Here is a 17,601-nt window from a genome sequence, read left to right as displayed (position 1 = left end):
GTCTCACTCTCTCACGTACTGATTGACTATAAGTACATAGTTTCGTCGCATCTGTGGTCGCCTCCCGTATGCGGTGATCGCCGACTGGCACGAACGGACTTGTCCGAACGTGTTTATCACGGCGCAGTCTGCATATTTTAGTTTTTTTTTTTTAATTTTGGCAAATATTAGATACTTAGTTTACGAGTAAAGGTGTTATGCCCAGCTATGCCAAAATCAATGAAAATTGCCAAACATATAAACTTCCGAGAGCTTCCGACGGACTGACGACAGTGACGATGCGTGTCACGGGGGAGGGGTGCGGTGAAAAGCGAGTACAAGTGGCTGAGAGATAGAATCGGTGCCTAATCCTCGTTAATCGATTCAGAATGATTTTTAAATTTTTTTTTTTTTTGATAAAATAAATAATATTTGCGTATGGAACTAAAGAGCCGCAGCTTCACATCCAAAGAGCCGCATGTGGCTCGCGAGCCGCAGGTTGCCGACCCCTGGTCTAGTAGTATGCTGAGGTATATGGCTTCTATTTGCCAATGAATTTTGGTATCAAATAGAACGATGTCCCCTTTGGGAGATGCTAATCTTCTAGTGAAGAGTATTGGATGCATTTTTTTATTCTTGACTTGGATCAGGGGATGGTAGACAGACAGATATCAAAAAGTGGTATACAGTTGATGTGAATTTGTCAGATTCACACCCACTGTACACCACTTTTTCACATCTGAGGTACACTAATGGTCCCATTGGTGACCAGTGGTGTACCTAAGGGGTTCAGTCCTTGGGTCATTATTGTTCAATCTGTACATTAATGACATGAAATAGGATCTAACATCTGATGTGCAATTATATGCTGATGATGCAAAAATAGGCCTGATATTCAGCACTTACAAAATGATTTGAAAAGGCTGGAAATTTGGGCAAACAAAAATGGCTATCAGTTTAATGTTAGTAAATGTAAAATTATGCGCTTTGGTATTATGAGATTTCCAGCGGCATATTATATTAGCGGGATAGTGCTACAAGGGATCTTGGTGTATTGGTGGATAGGAATTTGAGGGCTACAGGAAAGAGGTCTATAGTCCAAAGGTCACATAGCAAAAGTTGCAAATACAACTCAGAGGATAACTGCGATGTTGAAGCGAACCTTGACATCTAAGCATAAGGAAGTCATTTTGCCTCTTAATATGGCTTTGATAAGATCACACCTATATTACTGTGTGCAGATTTCGTCTGCAGGATTCCAAGAGGATAAAGAAGCTGTGGAAAAGATGCAAAGAACAGTTACAAAGATTATATCCAAATTATGGGATTTAGATTATGAGAATAGATTGAGAGTATGTGGATTACATACTCTGGTTAATAGGAGAAAGAGGGATGATATCATAGAGGTCTATAAACTTAAATGGGTTAATATTATAGGTTAAGTTTGTTTACGGTCAAGAAATGGGTAAAAGATAGGTTTTTCTCTCAGAGCAGTGAATGAGCAGAATAGTTGCCTTTAGGGGTAGTGAATGCATCTAGTGTGAATGAATTTAAGGGGGAGAGTGTGACAGCTGGTTTGGGTGATTTATAGCCTCCCTTGATGAGTCCTTGACTCCCTGGCAGTCTCAGATAATAATAATATATATATATATATATATGCATACATAAATGTACTAGAAAGGAACATCGATCTACAAGCTGTCCAACTGTGTCATACAGACTATAGACAAGAGTATACAAAGGAACATGCAGGTAGATTAATATGTCCATACACGAATGCTAGGAGTATCAGAAACAAAGGGGTAGAGTTTGTTACCTTGGTCAATATGTTGGGATCTCAGATTGTAGGCATTAGTGAGACCTGGCTATCAGAATCATACTAACTGGTATCAAGTGTAAAGGGTATAGTAATTTTAGGAAGAATAGAAAGGGCAGGATAGCAGAGGAGGGGCGTGCTGTAAATGATATCAGTTCATTTGAATCCAGTTAGTGTTGAGACCTTTGATTCTAATACTAGTAACAGTTTTTCATTTGGCAGTGAGTTTGAAGCCACCTGGTGTGAGGTGGAATCTAACAAGATCAAATACATGGTGGGGTGTTGTTACAGGCCAAGTGGATTGGTTGCTAGTGATGAAGAAATGCATCACCAAATAAAGACGATGGCACGAAAAGAGTAATCATAATGGGGAATTATAAATATCCAAACATTGATTGGGTAGTAGTAAAATCTCATGAGAAGAATGAAACTGAATTTATTGAGATGTTGCAAGACAACTTTCTCAAGCAGTATGTGACAGAAGGAACTCAAGATCAAAGACTGTTAGATTTGATTATAGTGTCAGAGGGTGTTTGTTAAAGACATAACTACTCTGCCTCCAGTTGGTGACAGTGATCATGCAGTACTCGCTTGGAAAGTGACTAAGTTTCTGAATGTTTATTCTGTTCAGGAAAGGTTACATGCTGAGAAACGTACTGAGTTCGGGCAATGATATCGATTGCTGGGTGGGAAAATTATGGAGAGTGTATGTCGATATTTAAGCATTTAAAATATACTTAAATGATGTAATATCACAATGTTCCCCAAGAGTTCAAAGAATAAATAGGAGTCAAATGGATGTGTAATCTTATCAAGAAAGAGAATCTTAAGAAAAGGATGATGTGAAAGGAATACTGTGTGCATGAGGATGATGTTCATTATGAAAATAATAAGCAGTGGGCCAGAAGAGTCAACTATTGTATGGAAAGCTAATTCTGAGTATGAAAATAAACTTGATCTACAAGCTAAAGATAATCCCAAAGAATTCTATCAATATGCTGCAAGTAAAGGAAGGAATAAATTCGAAAGAATAACTCTACTGAATGATAGTGTGATGGTGACAGATGCAGAAAAGATTGTTTGAGTGCTCATTTTGCTAAATGCTATCAACCTGGTGTACGCAACATTGAGCTCACTGCAACCTCTTCTGGATGAAGAAACTTAGGAGTATGAAGAGGAGAAGGTACCAGAGTGGTTGCACAAAATGAATAAAAATTTGACAATCAGGGCTGATGGGTTATGAGAGTGTATGCTAAAAAGTGGTCAGCTGAACTGGTTGTTCCTTTCACCAGGCTATATAAGTTGAGTCTCAGAACAGGGAAATGTCCACATGAGTGGAAAGAATGTATGGTAATCCCATTGCACAAGGGTAGTGCAAAGACCAATGTATCCAACTATCGACCAATCAGTATCTCAGGAGTGGTGGTGGTAAAGATTTTGGAAAAGTTGGTTAGGACTTGCAGTCAGAAATGGGTTGACAGATAATCTCTACTTTGCAATGAACAGCATGGATTTACTAAGGGAACGTCATGTCTTAGAAACTTGCTCAATTCTATACTAATGTTACCACTGAGCTAGACAAGGGGAAAAGTATACACCATGATACTTTTGGATTTTGCTAAGGCTTTTGACAGAATCAGCAAGGAAGACTTGCATAAATTGGAGAATATAGGATTGGATTATAAAATATTAGCGTGGATAAGAGGAGGGCTGACAGACAGATATCAAAAAGCGGTATATGGAATGCGAGTCTGCAAATTTCACGTAACCAGTGATGTACCACAAGGATCAGTCCTTGGTTTACTGTTATTCACTCTATACATTAATGCCATGGGGAAGGATTTGACAGGTGACATACAGTTATTTGCTGATAATGTAAAGATAGGTAGGGTAATCAGTAATGCAGGTGATATGATGTATTTGCAGAATGATTTAAATAGTCTGGAATTGTGGGCATGGGAAAATGGATGTCAGTAAATGTGAATTCATGCAGTTTGGCATGATTAGATATCCAATGTCGTAATATATTGGTGGGATTATGCTAGAAGAAACTGATCAGGCTAGGGATCTTCGAGTGTTAGTAGACTGGATGTTGAAGTTCAGGGGCCATGTAGCAAAGATTGCAAATATAACTCAAACGATAATTGCAATGCTGAAACAAACTTTCACATGTAAAGATAAGGATGTCATTTTGTCTCTTTACAAGGCCTTGATAAAACCTCACTTGGACTATTGTGCACAGGTCTGGTCTCCTGGTTTTCATTGTGATTCTGATACAATGGAAAGAGTGCAAAGTAAGTGTTAATAATGATATCAGAATTGTGGAATACTGATTATGAATACAGACTGAGAATTTGTAGACTGCAGACGAGACACTAGCAAACAGGAGAAAGAGGGGTGAAATGATTGAGACTTATAAGAAAGGGTCACACAGGATTTCAGTTGATGGAATTTTTTATTTTATGGAGGGTGGGGAAAGGACAAGAGGGCATCCTTGGAAGCCGAGAATGAATGCAGCTAAGAAGGGGAGTGAGATCTAGATTTCTCTCTCACAGAGTGGTGTGCGATTGAAATGGATTGCCATTGGATGTTGTGTGTGCAAGCAGCATGAATGAATGTAAGAACAAGTATGATGGTGCGTGTAGTATGTGGTATCCCTCAATGAGTCCCTGACTCCCTGGAGGTCTCTCTCTCTTAATGATAATGTTATATATAACAAAAGCAATTCAAAGATATCTTGATTATACATATGTATAAATAATAATAATAAAAGTAACAATCAAGACCCACCAAGGAGTGATTAAGAGAGTCAATAAAAGACTCCTCTGGCATAGCTAGAAGTTCATCCGCATGTTTGGATGTTGTGGACCATACTAGAGATGATGTATCGCAGGATAACTGAAATATAAATACATTCATCAAATTAAGATAAATTCCATTACAACAAAATTGAAACATGAAAATTATCAACTTCTTACAGGTATGTAACATCCTTACCCAAGTAAGAATGTTACCAGATTATTGTTGTGCTGCAGTCAGTCAGTCAGTTACTTGATTCCAGATTATGTCCTCAGGACAGAAATTGTTAGACATCTAATGTTTTATAATAAATCGAACATCACCAGAGTCACTTTTCAAAAACACTGACACTTACATTACCACACCTGTCCAACTTAGGGTAGTGCTTGGGAATGATGAATGCTTACATAGTGAGTATGATAAGGCAATTTCTATATGAAATAGTATACAGTTATGACAGTGGCTATGAAATCTATCCTCATCTTATCCGTTGGAAAGAACAGAAAAGGTTTACTTGACCTTCTTTAGCCATTCTAGAAAAAAGACAGGGATTTTTGTATTTATAATTAAATGCTAAAATGCTTTGTTTAAAATTGTTTTGTTTTCAATTCCTATTTGGAATCATGTTTTAGCTGATTTCAATAACTTTGATAATAGTAGTAAAAATATTTTCACCAGAAAGATAGAGATCAGGATATTAAAAATTGCAATGTTTGAACAACGACAGCTAACATAGAAGTGCCCCAAAATGGCTGTTGTATGTAAATGTTTTATTTTATTTTATTTTTTTTTTGGGTGTGAGAGGAATGATTCACTATAGCAAACATCACTATAACAAATTATCAAAAAGCCCTTGGAAACAATAAAACAAAAATTTAACCACAACTAATTATTCACTATGACAACTATTCCTGTCAGTCCACATGGTGAAAGTTGACTATATGAGAAAAAGTCCAACATCGAAAATATAACTCAAGCAGAAGAACAGCAGATGCTGACAACAACAGAGTTGATATACAGTTGACTCATTAAACTTGTAGGGGTAACAAAATTTTCAAAGAGGACAGGACCGAGAGGAAGGATTTTGCTAATGTTTGCAGAAGCACTGCAACCAGCAAAAGTAGAACTTCAGCAGGAAGGCAGTACATTTGAAGCTAGTTGGTGTAAAATAAAACTCAATAAGACAAAATATATAGTCGACTGCTGTTATAAGCCAGAAAAAGGCAAAAGGGGATGGATGATATGCATCACTAAATTAGCTCAATAAGCATAGGGCAAGTAATTTATTATGGGGGACCTTCAACTATTTGGATATAGACCAAAAGGAGGAAAGAGCAAAAGGAAAGAAGGAAATGGAATTTATGCTGCCACTGAGAGATAATTATCTGAAAACATGTGATAGAGAACCATCCAAAACAGGCCATGTGAAATCCTGAAGAGTGCTTTCTCTATCTGGAAAGTAAAAGGAACAATAATTGTGGAAGAATAACTTTAATGCCAATATGCCAATAGTAAATAGGTGACAAAAGCAGAAAAAATAGTAGAATTACTATTTCTTCTGCTTTCACTTTCCTTTTTAGTTCATTTTTTCTTCCAGGTTTAAGAAATCTCAATGTGAATATAGTCATAGGATTAGAGGAGATATTAGCCCATGTGTTACAGGAGAGTATAAGAGAAATGGCAGTGCCCTTATTCAGATTGTTTAAGTCTCAGCACTGGCAGAGCACCACAGTAGTGGAAAGAGGGCAAAATAGTTCTATTACACAAAGAAAGCTCCAAGACTGAGGTTTCAATAATTGTCTTGGAGGTTTCAAACCTGTCTTGGAGTCTCAGTTTTGATGACTGATAGTCTTCAGCAAAGAAAAAGAGTTGCTGATTCAATGTGTCAAAGTAGATGTCAGCTGAATATAGCTTGGCTGGCATTTACCCAATATACAACTGAAACAAACTCAAATTCACTCCATTCAGTTCATCAGTTCTTATACCAGCATACATTCTTATATTGAGCTGGCATTACTCCAAATGGAAGCAATCATGCCTATATTTAGTGTCCACTTATCTCCCTTGTCTGGTAGGAGATAAGCCTGCCATCAAACTTCAAACCACTATCCTCATCTCAGTCCTTTCTAAAATACTGAAGATCGTTAACAGTCAACTTTTTTTCACCTGTTAGAGAAACCTTTGCAGTTACTCTTGACCATTCTGGCAGGTCTGTCATACCTTCTCAGCAAACTGAGCATGCTCTGCCTACTATACTCTATGCTTAACCAGTTTCCTCTCTCAGCTCTCCATAGTTGCTTAGGATGATATGTTCACAATTCCTCCTACTCATCTGACAAAGCATGCATTACTCAAATATTTTTGCTTTTTTTCTCAAAAATCTCAATTCATATCCCATTACATATAATAACACTCAGTTCGTAGGACAATATCACACCTCTCTTCCTTGAGGTAACACTTTTAATCTTTTTTGGCACAAACACATTAGATCTATAGTTTTTCAGCCTCCCTAAACCTAAGAAGCCCTCCAAACTTATGTTACTTTCAACTATCCACATACTAACTCGGTACAAATCCCAAATCCTTCCAACAACTAGAATATGCTTCTCAACTAGAATAATGCTTGGGTTGGTGCAAAAAAAATATAAAAATTGTTGATGTTATCCAGAAGAGAGCAGTTTGGCTAATTAATGATCCTCTCTCTTCAAATGCTATCTCAAAGACAGTCTGTTTCTGCAGATACGTTCATGGGTGCTGTTTCATTAAACTGGCATCTATCGTTCTGCACTTTTCACTAAGCCTATAACAAAACAAGCACAGCAGTTCAACATTCATTCATAATCCTATTGTAAAACCACCAAAACTACTCTTTCATTCCATCTGCCTTCATTCTCTGGAACAGCCTTCCTCAAAGCATTTCCTCTAGAGCAGTGGTATTTAACCTTTTTCCCCCCTGGTGCCCCTTTCAACTATTTGTATGGCCTAGCATCCCCTTACTCAATTTTACACTAGGTTAATGACTCAATAAGATAATTGTAATAAATTATTAGGCAAACCTAAATCACCATCCACATATTTGAACTGATAGTTAATTAAAAATTAATTACTTTGATACAAATTAATTTTTACTCAAAAAAAGATCTAAACTTACTGTATTTAATAAGCCAATCATTAATAGCTACCCTGAGCCTGATGAGATCCTGCTAATTTTTCAATATCAGGTTCAATGTTTGACAAACGAAGTCTCAAATGTCCTCTTTCACTTATTTGCAATATATTTCGCTGCTTAGCTAACAATTGCAACATGATGGCGAATCCTTTCTCGAACAAGTATGAAGTAGGAGAAACAATGAGCAGTAATTTTATTTCTTTCAAAGCTGAGGATACTTGCATTGCGTGTTTGGCCAGAATCTTTCATAACCACGCTACTAAAATTGTACTTGAGCTTCAAATCATTTTTTAAGTCAATAATTTCTTCACACAAATTTGGATGAACAGAAGTGGTATCAGAAAGAAATGGATTTATGACCCAATCGGATATTTTAAGCTCATCAAAGTCTTTGAATCTGATCATCAAGTCTTCTTTCAGTGTCAGAAGATGGAAACAAACAATAACAATCCAAATTTGTATCTAGTATTAAATCATCATCTATTATTTGTAGACTTGAGAACTACAGAAAATCTTGTCTTGCAATTAAGTCCAGGATGATTTTTAAATTTAGCCTTTAATAAGCAAAAAGTATTCCACATGCTTTATTTGGATGCTTTGTTCTTAAATGCTCAGTCATTCTTGAAGGCTTCATTCCTTCGTTTGAGAAAGTTTTTTCACATATTAAGCACATTGGTAACTGCTCATTATTTATAGATGGAGCAACTCCATATTTTAAATATTCACTTGAATATTGATGACACTTTCTTTTTTTCACACATTTTAATGGGCTACAGTGCTACACAATATCAATGAAGTGTGCCACACGATACCATGGGCTAGATGTAAACTGCAAACCAGGGTTGTCAGATGGGCGTTAGAAAAAGTAGCAGATAAAGCTCATAAAAGTAGTGGATTCTGCTAAAAATAGCCAAAATTAATTATTTTCAATGTAGAAAATTCAGACCAAAAGTATCTCAATTATTTAACTTTCAATGTAAAAATTCTAAAAAAATAAGTAGTGAATAAATTTGAACAGTATTGCCAGACACACAATATTCTGAACAGTGTTGCCAAACATACAATATAAATAGGGATGCTAGATTAAATATGGAATTTTTTTGCTTTTTTTTTTTATATTACTAGTATTATAACTCTTACCAATCCCCCCATCAGCATTCACAGCGCCCCAAGGGGGTGTTACCGTCCAGGTTAAGCACTACTGCTCTAGAGCCACAACCTCAGTTATTCAAAAAAAAAAGGAAAGTGAATAAGTTTTTCCCCTAAATATAGCATTAACATACTATAGGTTATGCACCCTCTTGTGGAATTGATATTTTAAAAAACATACATAATATATATTCTTCCATTTTTTAAAATAAATGTTCTATATCCAAGTTGTTATATACTTTATTTCAGTATGCTTAAGCATATCACTTACTGGAAGCAATGCCAATGGACCTGTAGGAAGGAATCGCTGCCAAGCAACATTATTTTCTGTAGACTAATAAAGAAAGAGATAAGTATAATGAGAATTAAAAAATTACATTTGATAATAAATTATACAGCTCATGGACAACTATACAAAAAAAAGTTTTGTTTCACAAATTGTATAACATCATGAAGGTAGTACGATTAAAATGAACTATACTGTGAACAATGGATTAATTATGTATTATTATTTATGGCGGTATCCTCATGGAGTCCAGAGACTCATCATGAGACTCGCACTAATGCTTATATGCACAAAACCTATCACGTCTCCTTAAACTCATTCACTGTCAGGGCACTCGCAACTAATTCTAGCAATCCATTCCACTCATTCACCACTCATCACACAAAAAATCTAGTCTGTACATCCTTACTAATCACACTCTTACATAACTTTCATGGATGACACCTAGTTCTCTATTTGTCATATATTGAAAAATTTGCTTTCCATCCATTTCATAAAACCCCTTTAATATCTTAAAAGTTTCAACTAAACTTTGTAACCCACACACCTTCAGTCTATCCTCATAGGGAGCATTCTATTTACTCATCACCAGTTTGGTCACTTGTCTATGAATCCTCTCTATCACCTCCTGCTCTGCAAAAAATCCAGGTGACCAAATCTGTGGGCAAAGGTCAAAATGTGGCCAGAAAAACACATTCATTATATCCATGAACAGTCACACCATCATGTCAAAATTTTGGCACTACTAAAACCTTTAGTTAACTAAAGATTTTAATAGTGCACACTTCCTGTGCTCCACAGAGGCCTTATTTCATCAGGAAATTTTTTCTCCCTAAAAATTGATTTGTAGACTACTTTTAAGTAAACAAGATTTCTTCCAGAAGACTTCTCTTAGCTCATAAGGAAATGTACCAGATTCTATGTACATTTCCTTATCATAAGGAAATGTACCATATTTTTGCCAGATGGTTTATACTGTAGACATCCGACAATCAGAACATATGAATTAGATCTGTTTGCTCCAAGTCGAGACATTTGGAGCTTTCTAGAACATTTCCACTAGCCAAAGATCAGGCAGGACAAGACAAAAATTCTTACCACAAGTCCTTTAAAATTTGACAGACTCTTCAAAGAATGCTATTACTCTCTTCACAATCAACCCTAATTTAAATCACCATGATGGTCTAAAACTTTCAAAATTCTGGGAAATGGTAACTTTGAACTCTAGCCAATAATCTAATGTTTATTTGGAATATGTAATTGCAATTCATTATGTGTATATATATATATATATGTTGCAGCCTTATGTGCCAGCAGGCACAGAAAGCATTGATGATGATACTTTATATATAAAGTTGGACTTTGTTATAATGAGAAATGAAATAATGAGATCACGGTCTCCCAGTTTGTGAAAAATTCGAAATTATTTGCAAGTCAGAATGCAGTGCAAAAATTGTTGAAGTGTGTAAAAAGTTTTCTTTGTCCTCTTCAACGGTATCGACACTATGGAAGAAGAAAGGTGTTCACATATTAGCACTGGAAAACATTACTGAAACAAAAATATTTAGAAAGTGTGCATTTACAAAACATCAATGAAGCATTATTTCAATAGATCCCTCAATAGACTGTATGATCCTGAAGATTCAAGCAGAAAAATTTGCTAAACAATTTGAACATGACAATTTATGTAACAATGGTTGGCTAGATTGATTTAAGAATCGACATAACATTGTTATGTCAGTTTGTTATTTTAAAAAGACTAATTGAAATCATGTTTATTGTTAATTAGTAGTTTTTAAATTACAGATAAATAAATAATGTTTAGTATTAAGTGTAAGGTTTTAAAATTATGTTGAATGTTAAGCATATCATATAGTTTATACAAGTATATTCATACAAATAATATCTAGGTATGCAATTATGTTATTCTTCCTCTCTAATACTTTTGTTTTTTTAATATTTTTTTTTTATAAAGTTATTGAGAATTAAAAAAAAAATAGGAGGTAGACTTAACTCATCACTGATATAGCAATGGTTATAATGAGGATTTTGTCGGTCCTATGGTGCTTGTTATAACCAAGTTCAGTTGTACTTATAATTCATAGGTTGATTTAGCTATTCATTGATTTTTACATACATCTTTATGTTCACTTCATATGAATTGCCTATTAACTGTATAGGCAATTTTTTTATGAAAACTGTTATAACTTAATTTTTATTTTATTTGAGTAAATTTTAAGCTTTCACTTTACAGAAGATTTTACATCTTGTAATGCACCTTGCTTGCACTCCATTGCCTATATTTATAGTTGATTTATGGCTGTGCTAATGTCTATGTGTACAGTTTTCCATGAGTTGTTAAATAGTATCATGTGACAGGCTGAAGAACAGTAGGAAGAAAGCATGCTGTAATATCTACTGTCATTCCATTTTAGCTTCATGTAGCAGTCCATTCTCTTTGTGTGTTTGCACTGATGATATGACAAGATACTCATCACAAAATACATGTTTTGGATTACATATTTTATTCTCTTTATGTAATTTACATGCCTGTTAAGTTCATTATGTCTATGAATTATCTTAGTCTTTGCTGCGATGGAGCATAGTGTTTTTTTTTTTTTTTCCCCCATCTGATTCTGTGAAAGGTATCCAAAGCATGGTCTGCTAGACCAACTGACCATAGTTGTGGTAGAAGATGCATTTTTTGTGTTCTTCTAGACGGATGTTAGCAGATCGCCCAGTCTGACCATAATATGATAATTTGCAAGAACAAGAAACCTTGTAAATGCCTGGAATAGAGACAGGAGGATGCAGATCCTTAGGAGAGCAGAGAAGGGAAGCCAACGTTCTGGCTATTTTTTTCTGAAGTACCCCAGATATAGGGAACAGTAATGGCATTACTGTGGTCTTTATGTGAGGAGGTGGAAGAGACAGATAATTTGTAGATTTCTTTGGCATTATAACCATTGGACAGAAAAGTTTGGCATATAAAAGTGAGTTAGCTGGAAGGGAAACCTCAGTTGAACATACTTAGCTTTCCATACAACAGTTGCGATTCTTCTGGCCTGCTGCTCATAGTTTTCATTACAGACATCATCCTTATGCAAGCAGTATTCCTTCCACATCATCCTTTTCTTATGAATCTCTTGATATGATTACACATCTATTTGACTCCTACCTTATTTATTTTTCGAACTCTCAGGACACATTCTGATATTTCATCATTTAAGTACTGTGGATTCTGGTTAAATGGGACATATCGGGACTAGAACACTTTGTCCCAATTAAGCAGCTGCCCCAATTATGCGAAATTTTATGGAAAAAGCTAAAATATCACAAAAAGTTAAAAATGTTTAAAATTAGACAAACTTCAGCAAATCTTTCTTAACCATGTTTTTATTTAAAAAACTAAACATACGCTTATGTGTCAATATCCCTAAAGAAGTTAATTATATATAGGTATCTATCAAAGGAGCCTCTGTGGCTCAGTCAGTATAGATGAAGCCCTTTGGTCAGAAAGACCTGGGTTCGATTCCAGTCAGTGATGTGAGGAACCGTTGTCTGGTCTCCTTCAACTAAAGGTGAGTTAGCCAGTCTCATATGAAGGTGGTGGTGGTGGGGGGGGGGGTTCTCACACAGAAACTTAGGGTTTTCATCTCCCCAAAACAGGCAAACTGGCCCCGTGAACACATGCTTCTACAGACATAGGACACCTCCATGAATAAGGGGTAACCAACCTATTCCGTAGGATTTGGGTTTCAAATACCTACATGGTAAAATATGTAGGTCTATGCATGAGCATAAATTAGAATAGGATAGGATCTATCAAAGATGCATATTTTCCCTAACAATTATTTTGGAGAAATTTATCCAGTGTACACTGACATGTTCCTTTTCTAGATTGCAACTGAACAAAATCAGCACAGGTAATTCAGATAAAGGACTGCCTCCATCGCCTTCTTGCATAAAGTGGCATTGTAATTCAGCAATAAATTTTCTGGCTTCCTGGTTAGTCACTCGCTCATGTTCAGGTGCGTCATCCTCATTACTTTCCTTGTCTTCCGGTATCTTTAGGTTTTGTTGCAATTGGTTCAACAATTGCATCCTTATGATTTTCATTGTAACATAAAAATTCTTCATAGTTTCTGATGTGTTGCAGTTCCAAAATAATTTCATTTTCATTATCAGCCACATCTGGCATTTCCTGGTCTGAATTCTTTAAGACACAATGAGCAAAGCAGTTCTGAATTGTTTTGCTGCTCATTTCTCACCAACTATCTGCAACAAATTGTACTGCTTATAAAATGGTAACCCATGCACTGATTTCTTTGGCCACTGAAGATAATGTCAGTATATTTTCTTCAGTTGTTTCAAGGATGTAGTGTACCAACCTTTCACGATACAATGTCTTCAAATTTTTTATGATTCCCATGTCCAGTAGCTGTACCAGAGACATGGTGTTAGCAGGAAGAAATTCAAGTTGAACGTTTTTCAAAAAATCAAACCGAGGATGTGCCACACAATTGGCCAGAAGCAGAAGAATTTTTTCTTCAATTTCATTACAATTCTGCATCCCAACTCATTAGCCATTACTGAAAAATAACAGAAGTCATCCATGAATTCTTGTTAGTATAATACAGAATTGACAGATTGTTCATTCTAAGCCCTTTAAAGCATCGAGATTAGGTGCTTTTTCCAATAACAACAGCTTCCATTTGTCACTTCCTAACATGTTACAGCAGCACAACACGGTAACACGATCCACTGCTTTTTTTTTTTTTGAACCTGACAGTGCTGCAAGTTTATAGCTCAGGGAATAGCACAATAAAACAGACCTGTTTCGTCAGCATCACAGATTTATCAAGACTAAACTTCTGCAGCAAATGCAGGTGGTTTAGTATTTCCATTGTTCAACACTTGCAGTATCAGAACTGTCCTTATCACTGTGTACCTTCTTAAATTTTATTTCATGTTTGGTTTTCCAGTGCGATGACCAACCACAGGGCCGTTGCCAGATCAGATCGCACCCTAAGGCAAACAATTAAACATCACCTCTGATGGATTATAAGACAAAAATATAAGAAACTCTCCAATTGCTATTTTGTTTTTATTGCAAGAGAAACATTAATTACATAATAATATTAATTAAATGTTTGCTCTATGGGATATCACACAATAAAACTGCTTATAAGCTCTTGTAAATTTAAATTATAAGCTATGTCCACCTCTATTGATATAGTTGCTAGACCAATCAATCTTTCTTGGGTCATTGCTGTTCACAAATAATTTTTAATCAATTTAAGCTTGGAAAAATTTCTTTCCGCACTTGATACGCTAACAGGAATTGTTATCGTAGCGACGGCGCCTACTGCAATATGGCCGAATGAGCGCCCTTATTAAGCTGTGCCGTGAGACAGGCTGCCTCTATGCTACACCCTGTCGACGGTACTGACCAACCATCTGTAGCTTGAAAGCTTACATGGCTCAGCTTTCTAGCTAACACTTATGATTTGGTTTTTAACATTTATCATTCATCGAGAGCCTCCTCAACTTATAGAACCTTGCCTTCTCACTTCTGTTTTTGGGATTTTCCCTGTTGTCCATCATATGATGCCCATTCTTCTTGCAATTTGTCCTGCTGGCCTAACAAATATGTGATTGTAGATTTTGGAACACCGGTTATCTCTGCCAGATGACAATGACTGGTGTTAGCCGGTTATCTTTTTATTTTGTCAAGTAAGGTGTTTTATCTGCTAATGTTAGATTTTTCCTTGGTATCTTGACAAGGGTCTTATAAAAAGAAAACATAAATAAATCACTACACTGTTTGTTACACTTTTTACTAAAAAATTAACACACACACACACACACACACACACACACACACACACACACCTGTTTTAATCAAAAGTACGCTACCTAGCACTCACTGTAAGTAGAATTGTTACACTGTCAAAATTTGCATGTCCTTTCTACGTAGCTCATTATACATGCACCATCTACTGCCACTGTCTCGATAAAGCATCAAAGTGGCTGTAGATGCTGATAAAGCCTCAAGCGTGGTTATATTCTCAATTTATTACCGTTCTTCAGTATCTGTCCTAAATAAATGATTGCCCTGATTAACCGATGCCCCAATTAACCAGAATCTACTATATTTTTTAAATGCTTCCCCATGCACTGTCGATATTATTCCCAACCAGAAATTGATACCATTGTTGCTAAACCCAATCTACTCCTCAGTTGGTCATAATTTCCTACTTTGTATTTAGCATGTAAACCTTTTCTGAATGGAACATTTATGAACTTAGCCACTTCCCAAGTGAGTACTGCATGACCTCTGTCACCAACTAGAGGCAAAATAGTTATATCTTTAAATGAAACACCCTCTGACACTATAATCAAATCTAATTCTCTTTGACCTCAAATTCCTTCTGTCATATACCACTGTCTGCTATCAGTCACCCACGTATCCAAGCCAATAGTTTATATTCCAATCCCCTATGCTCTAGTTTATGCAATAGCCTTACATAGGGTATCCTATCAAATGCCTTAGCAAAGTCAAACAAATACATGGTGTATATTCCCTTTATCCAACTCAGCCATAACATTATTATAAAACATGAGCAAATTGCTGAGACATGATCTCCCACTTTAGTAAACCCATGCTATTCCACACAAAGTATAGCTTGTCTGTCCACCCATTTGTGTATGCAAGTTCTTACCAACTTCTCTATAATCATTATAAATCACTCCAAAGGTATTGGATAGGTTGATAGTTAGATACGTCAGTCTTTACACCATCCTTGAGCAATAGGATTACTATATATCTATTCCATTTCTGTGGGACCTCTTGTGAGTTAAGACTCAAATTATAGAAACATGCCAAGGGCCTAGCCAGTTGGCTGAACATTCCTTTAGCATATGTGTTAATATCTCACATATCTTTACTGGCAAATTCTTATCCAAGTTATGCAACAGCTCTAGAACTTGCTTCTCATGCACCTCTATCTCTTCATCCAATGTAGTGGAAGCACTGTGCACTATGTTACATATACCAGGTTGATAGATCTTGGCAAAGTGAGCACTCATTATCTGAGCTATCACTTCTGCTTCTGATATAAGGGTACCAATCTGCATTCAGTAAAGTTATTCTACGTCATTCTTTCTTTTACTTGCCACATAATGATAAAATTCTTTTGGGTTGGTTTGGGTTATATACATCATAACTCCCTCTACTCTTATTCTCATGATATTCCTTTAACATCATCATCTTATGGATCTCTTGTTTAATGAGATTGCACATTCATTTAACAGCAGGTACACATTTAAATAGCTCATCATTTAAGCATATTTTTAAAATTTTCCATGCACTGCTACTACCCTTCCCATGTAGCAACTGATACTGTGGAACCAAAGATAGTATTCTCCTGAGTTTATCAGTATATCATGATTTCTAGATTTGTAGTTCAAGATATAACCTATCCTGACTGGAATATCCATATAGTTGGCTGCTTCTCAAGTCAGTAAGATCATCATCACCAGCTGGTGGCAAAATGGTCACCTCCTTAAATGAGAAACATTCAGACACTATGATCAAATTCACACTTTTTATCCTCGATTTTCTTCTCTTAGATGCTTCTTGAGAAAGTTGTCTCACAATATTTGAATAAATTCTCCTTTGTTCTTATGAGTTTTCTCTTCTAGCCAATCAATATTTGGATAATTTAAGTCACCCATAATAACTACTCATTTAGTATTCATCAGGGTAAATATGGTAATGCATTTCTTCATCACCAGAAAATGAATCATCAAGTCTGTATAAACACCCCACCATGTATTTCATCCTGTTAGCATTCACTTCACATACCAGACAGCCTCAAATAAAGTGTTACATGAGACATTATTATCACTATTGCTTTCAAGTATTTCTATCCTAAATGGTCTAAAGCCATCTATGATATTATTAGTTAGTACTCCCTCTCTATCCCCATGGGGCTTGCGACTTGCAGGCACGGGCATGGCTAACCCAGGGTCCCAGAGCTAAGTATGATCTATTTCAAAGCTTTTCGTCATACTTTTCTCTAACTCTTCTACTTCCTGCCTCTACCCTCATACTAACATTCTTCCTAATGAGGATTCTTTACTCAAAACTTTCTGTCTGTCTCTTTTCTTGCTTACTAACCCCAGGAGGAGGTCCTCCATTCTCCCTGAAGCTATTAGAGTACTCAAGGGCTAGTGGTGTTTCCTCCTCTTTCAACTAACCACTAATAATTATAGTAGTGGGCAGCAGCACTACTTGTATTAACCTCCTGTAGTATACATGTTACAATACTGCGATGTGGAAGGCAAGGGGAAACCACCACATTACATTCCCAAGTAAAAGCAGCAATGGAAGTCAAA

The 17,601-nt window shown here is 36.0% G+C and overlaps 1 protein-coding gene across 2 annotated transcripts in view; it reads right to left on the bottom strand.

The window, feature by feature from the left end:
- Positions 1-17,601, bottom strand: part of Coq6 (ubiquinone biosynthesis protein COQ6, mitochondrial) — a 167,577-nt gene that overhangs the window by 60,650 nt on the left and 89,326 nt on the right. For both annotated transcript variants that reach the window (XM_090399076.1, XM_090399077.1), the window contains exons 6-7: positions 9,184-9,246; positions 4,586-4,693 (exon numbers count right to left, since the gene is read on the bottom strand). In XM_090399076.1, coding sequence (XP_090255202.1) covers positions 4,586-4,693; positions 9,184-9,246 — 171 coding nt within the window. The remainder of the gene's footprint in view (positions 1-4,585; positions 4,694-9,183; positions 9,247-17,601) is intronic.

This window comes from Typopeltis vanoorti, chromosome 10 (assembly GCF_054136105.1).
Source record: "Typopeltis vanoorti isolate ZY-2024b chromosome 10, IOZ_Tvanoo_1.0, whole genome shotgun sequence".
In the NCBI taxonomy this organism is placed as follows: domain Eukaryota; kingdom Metazoa; phylum Arthropoda; class Arachnida; order Uropygi; family Thelyphonidae; genus Typopeltis; species Typopeltis vanoorti.
Note: the sequence above shows the minus strand (reverse complement) of the source record. Positions and strands in the feature narration are given on the sequence as shown.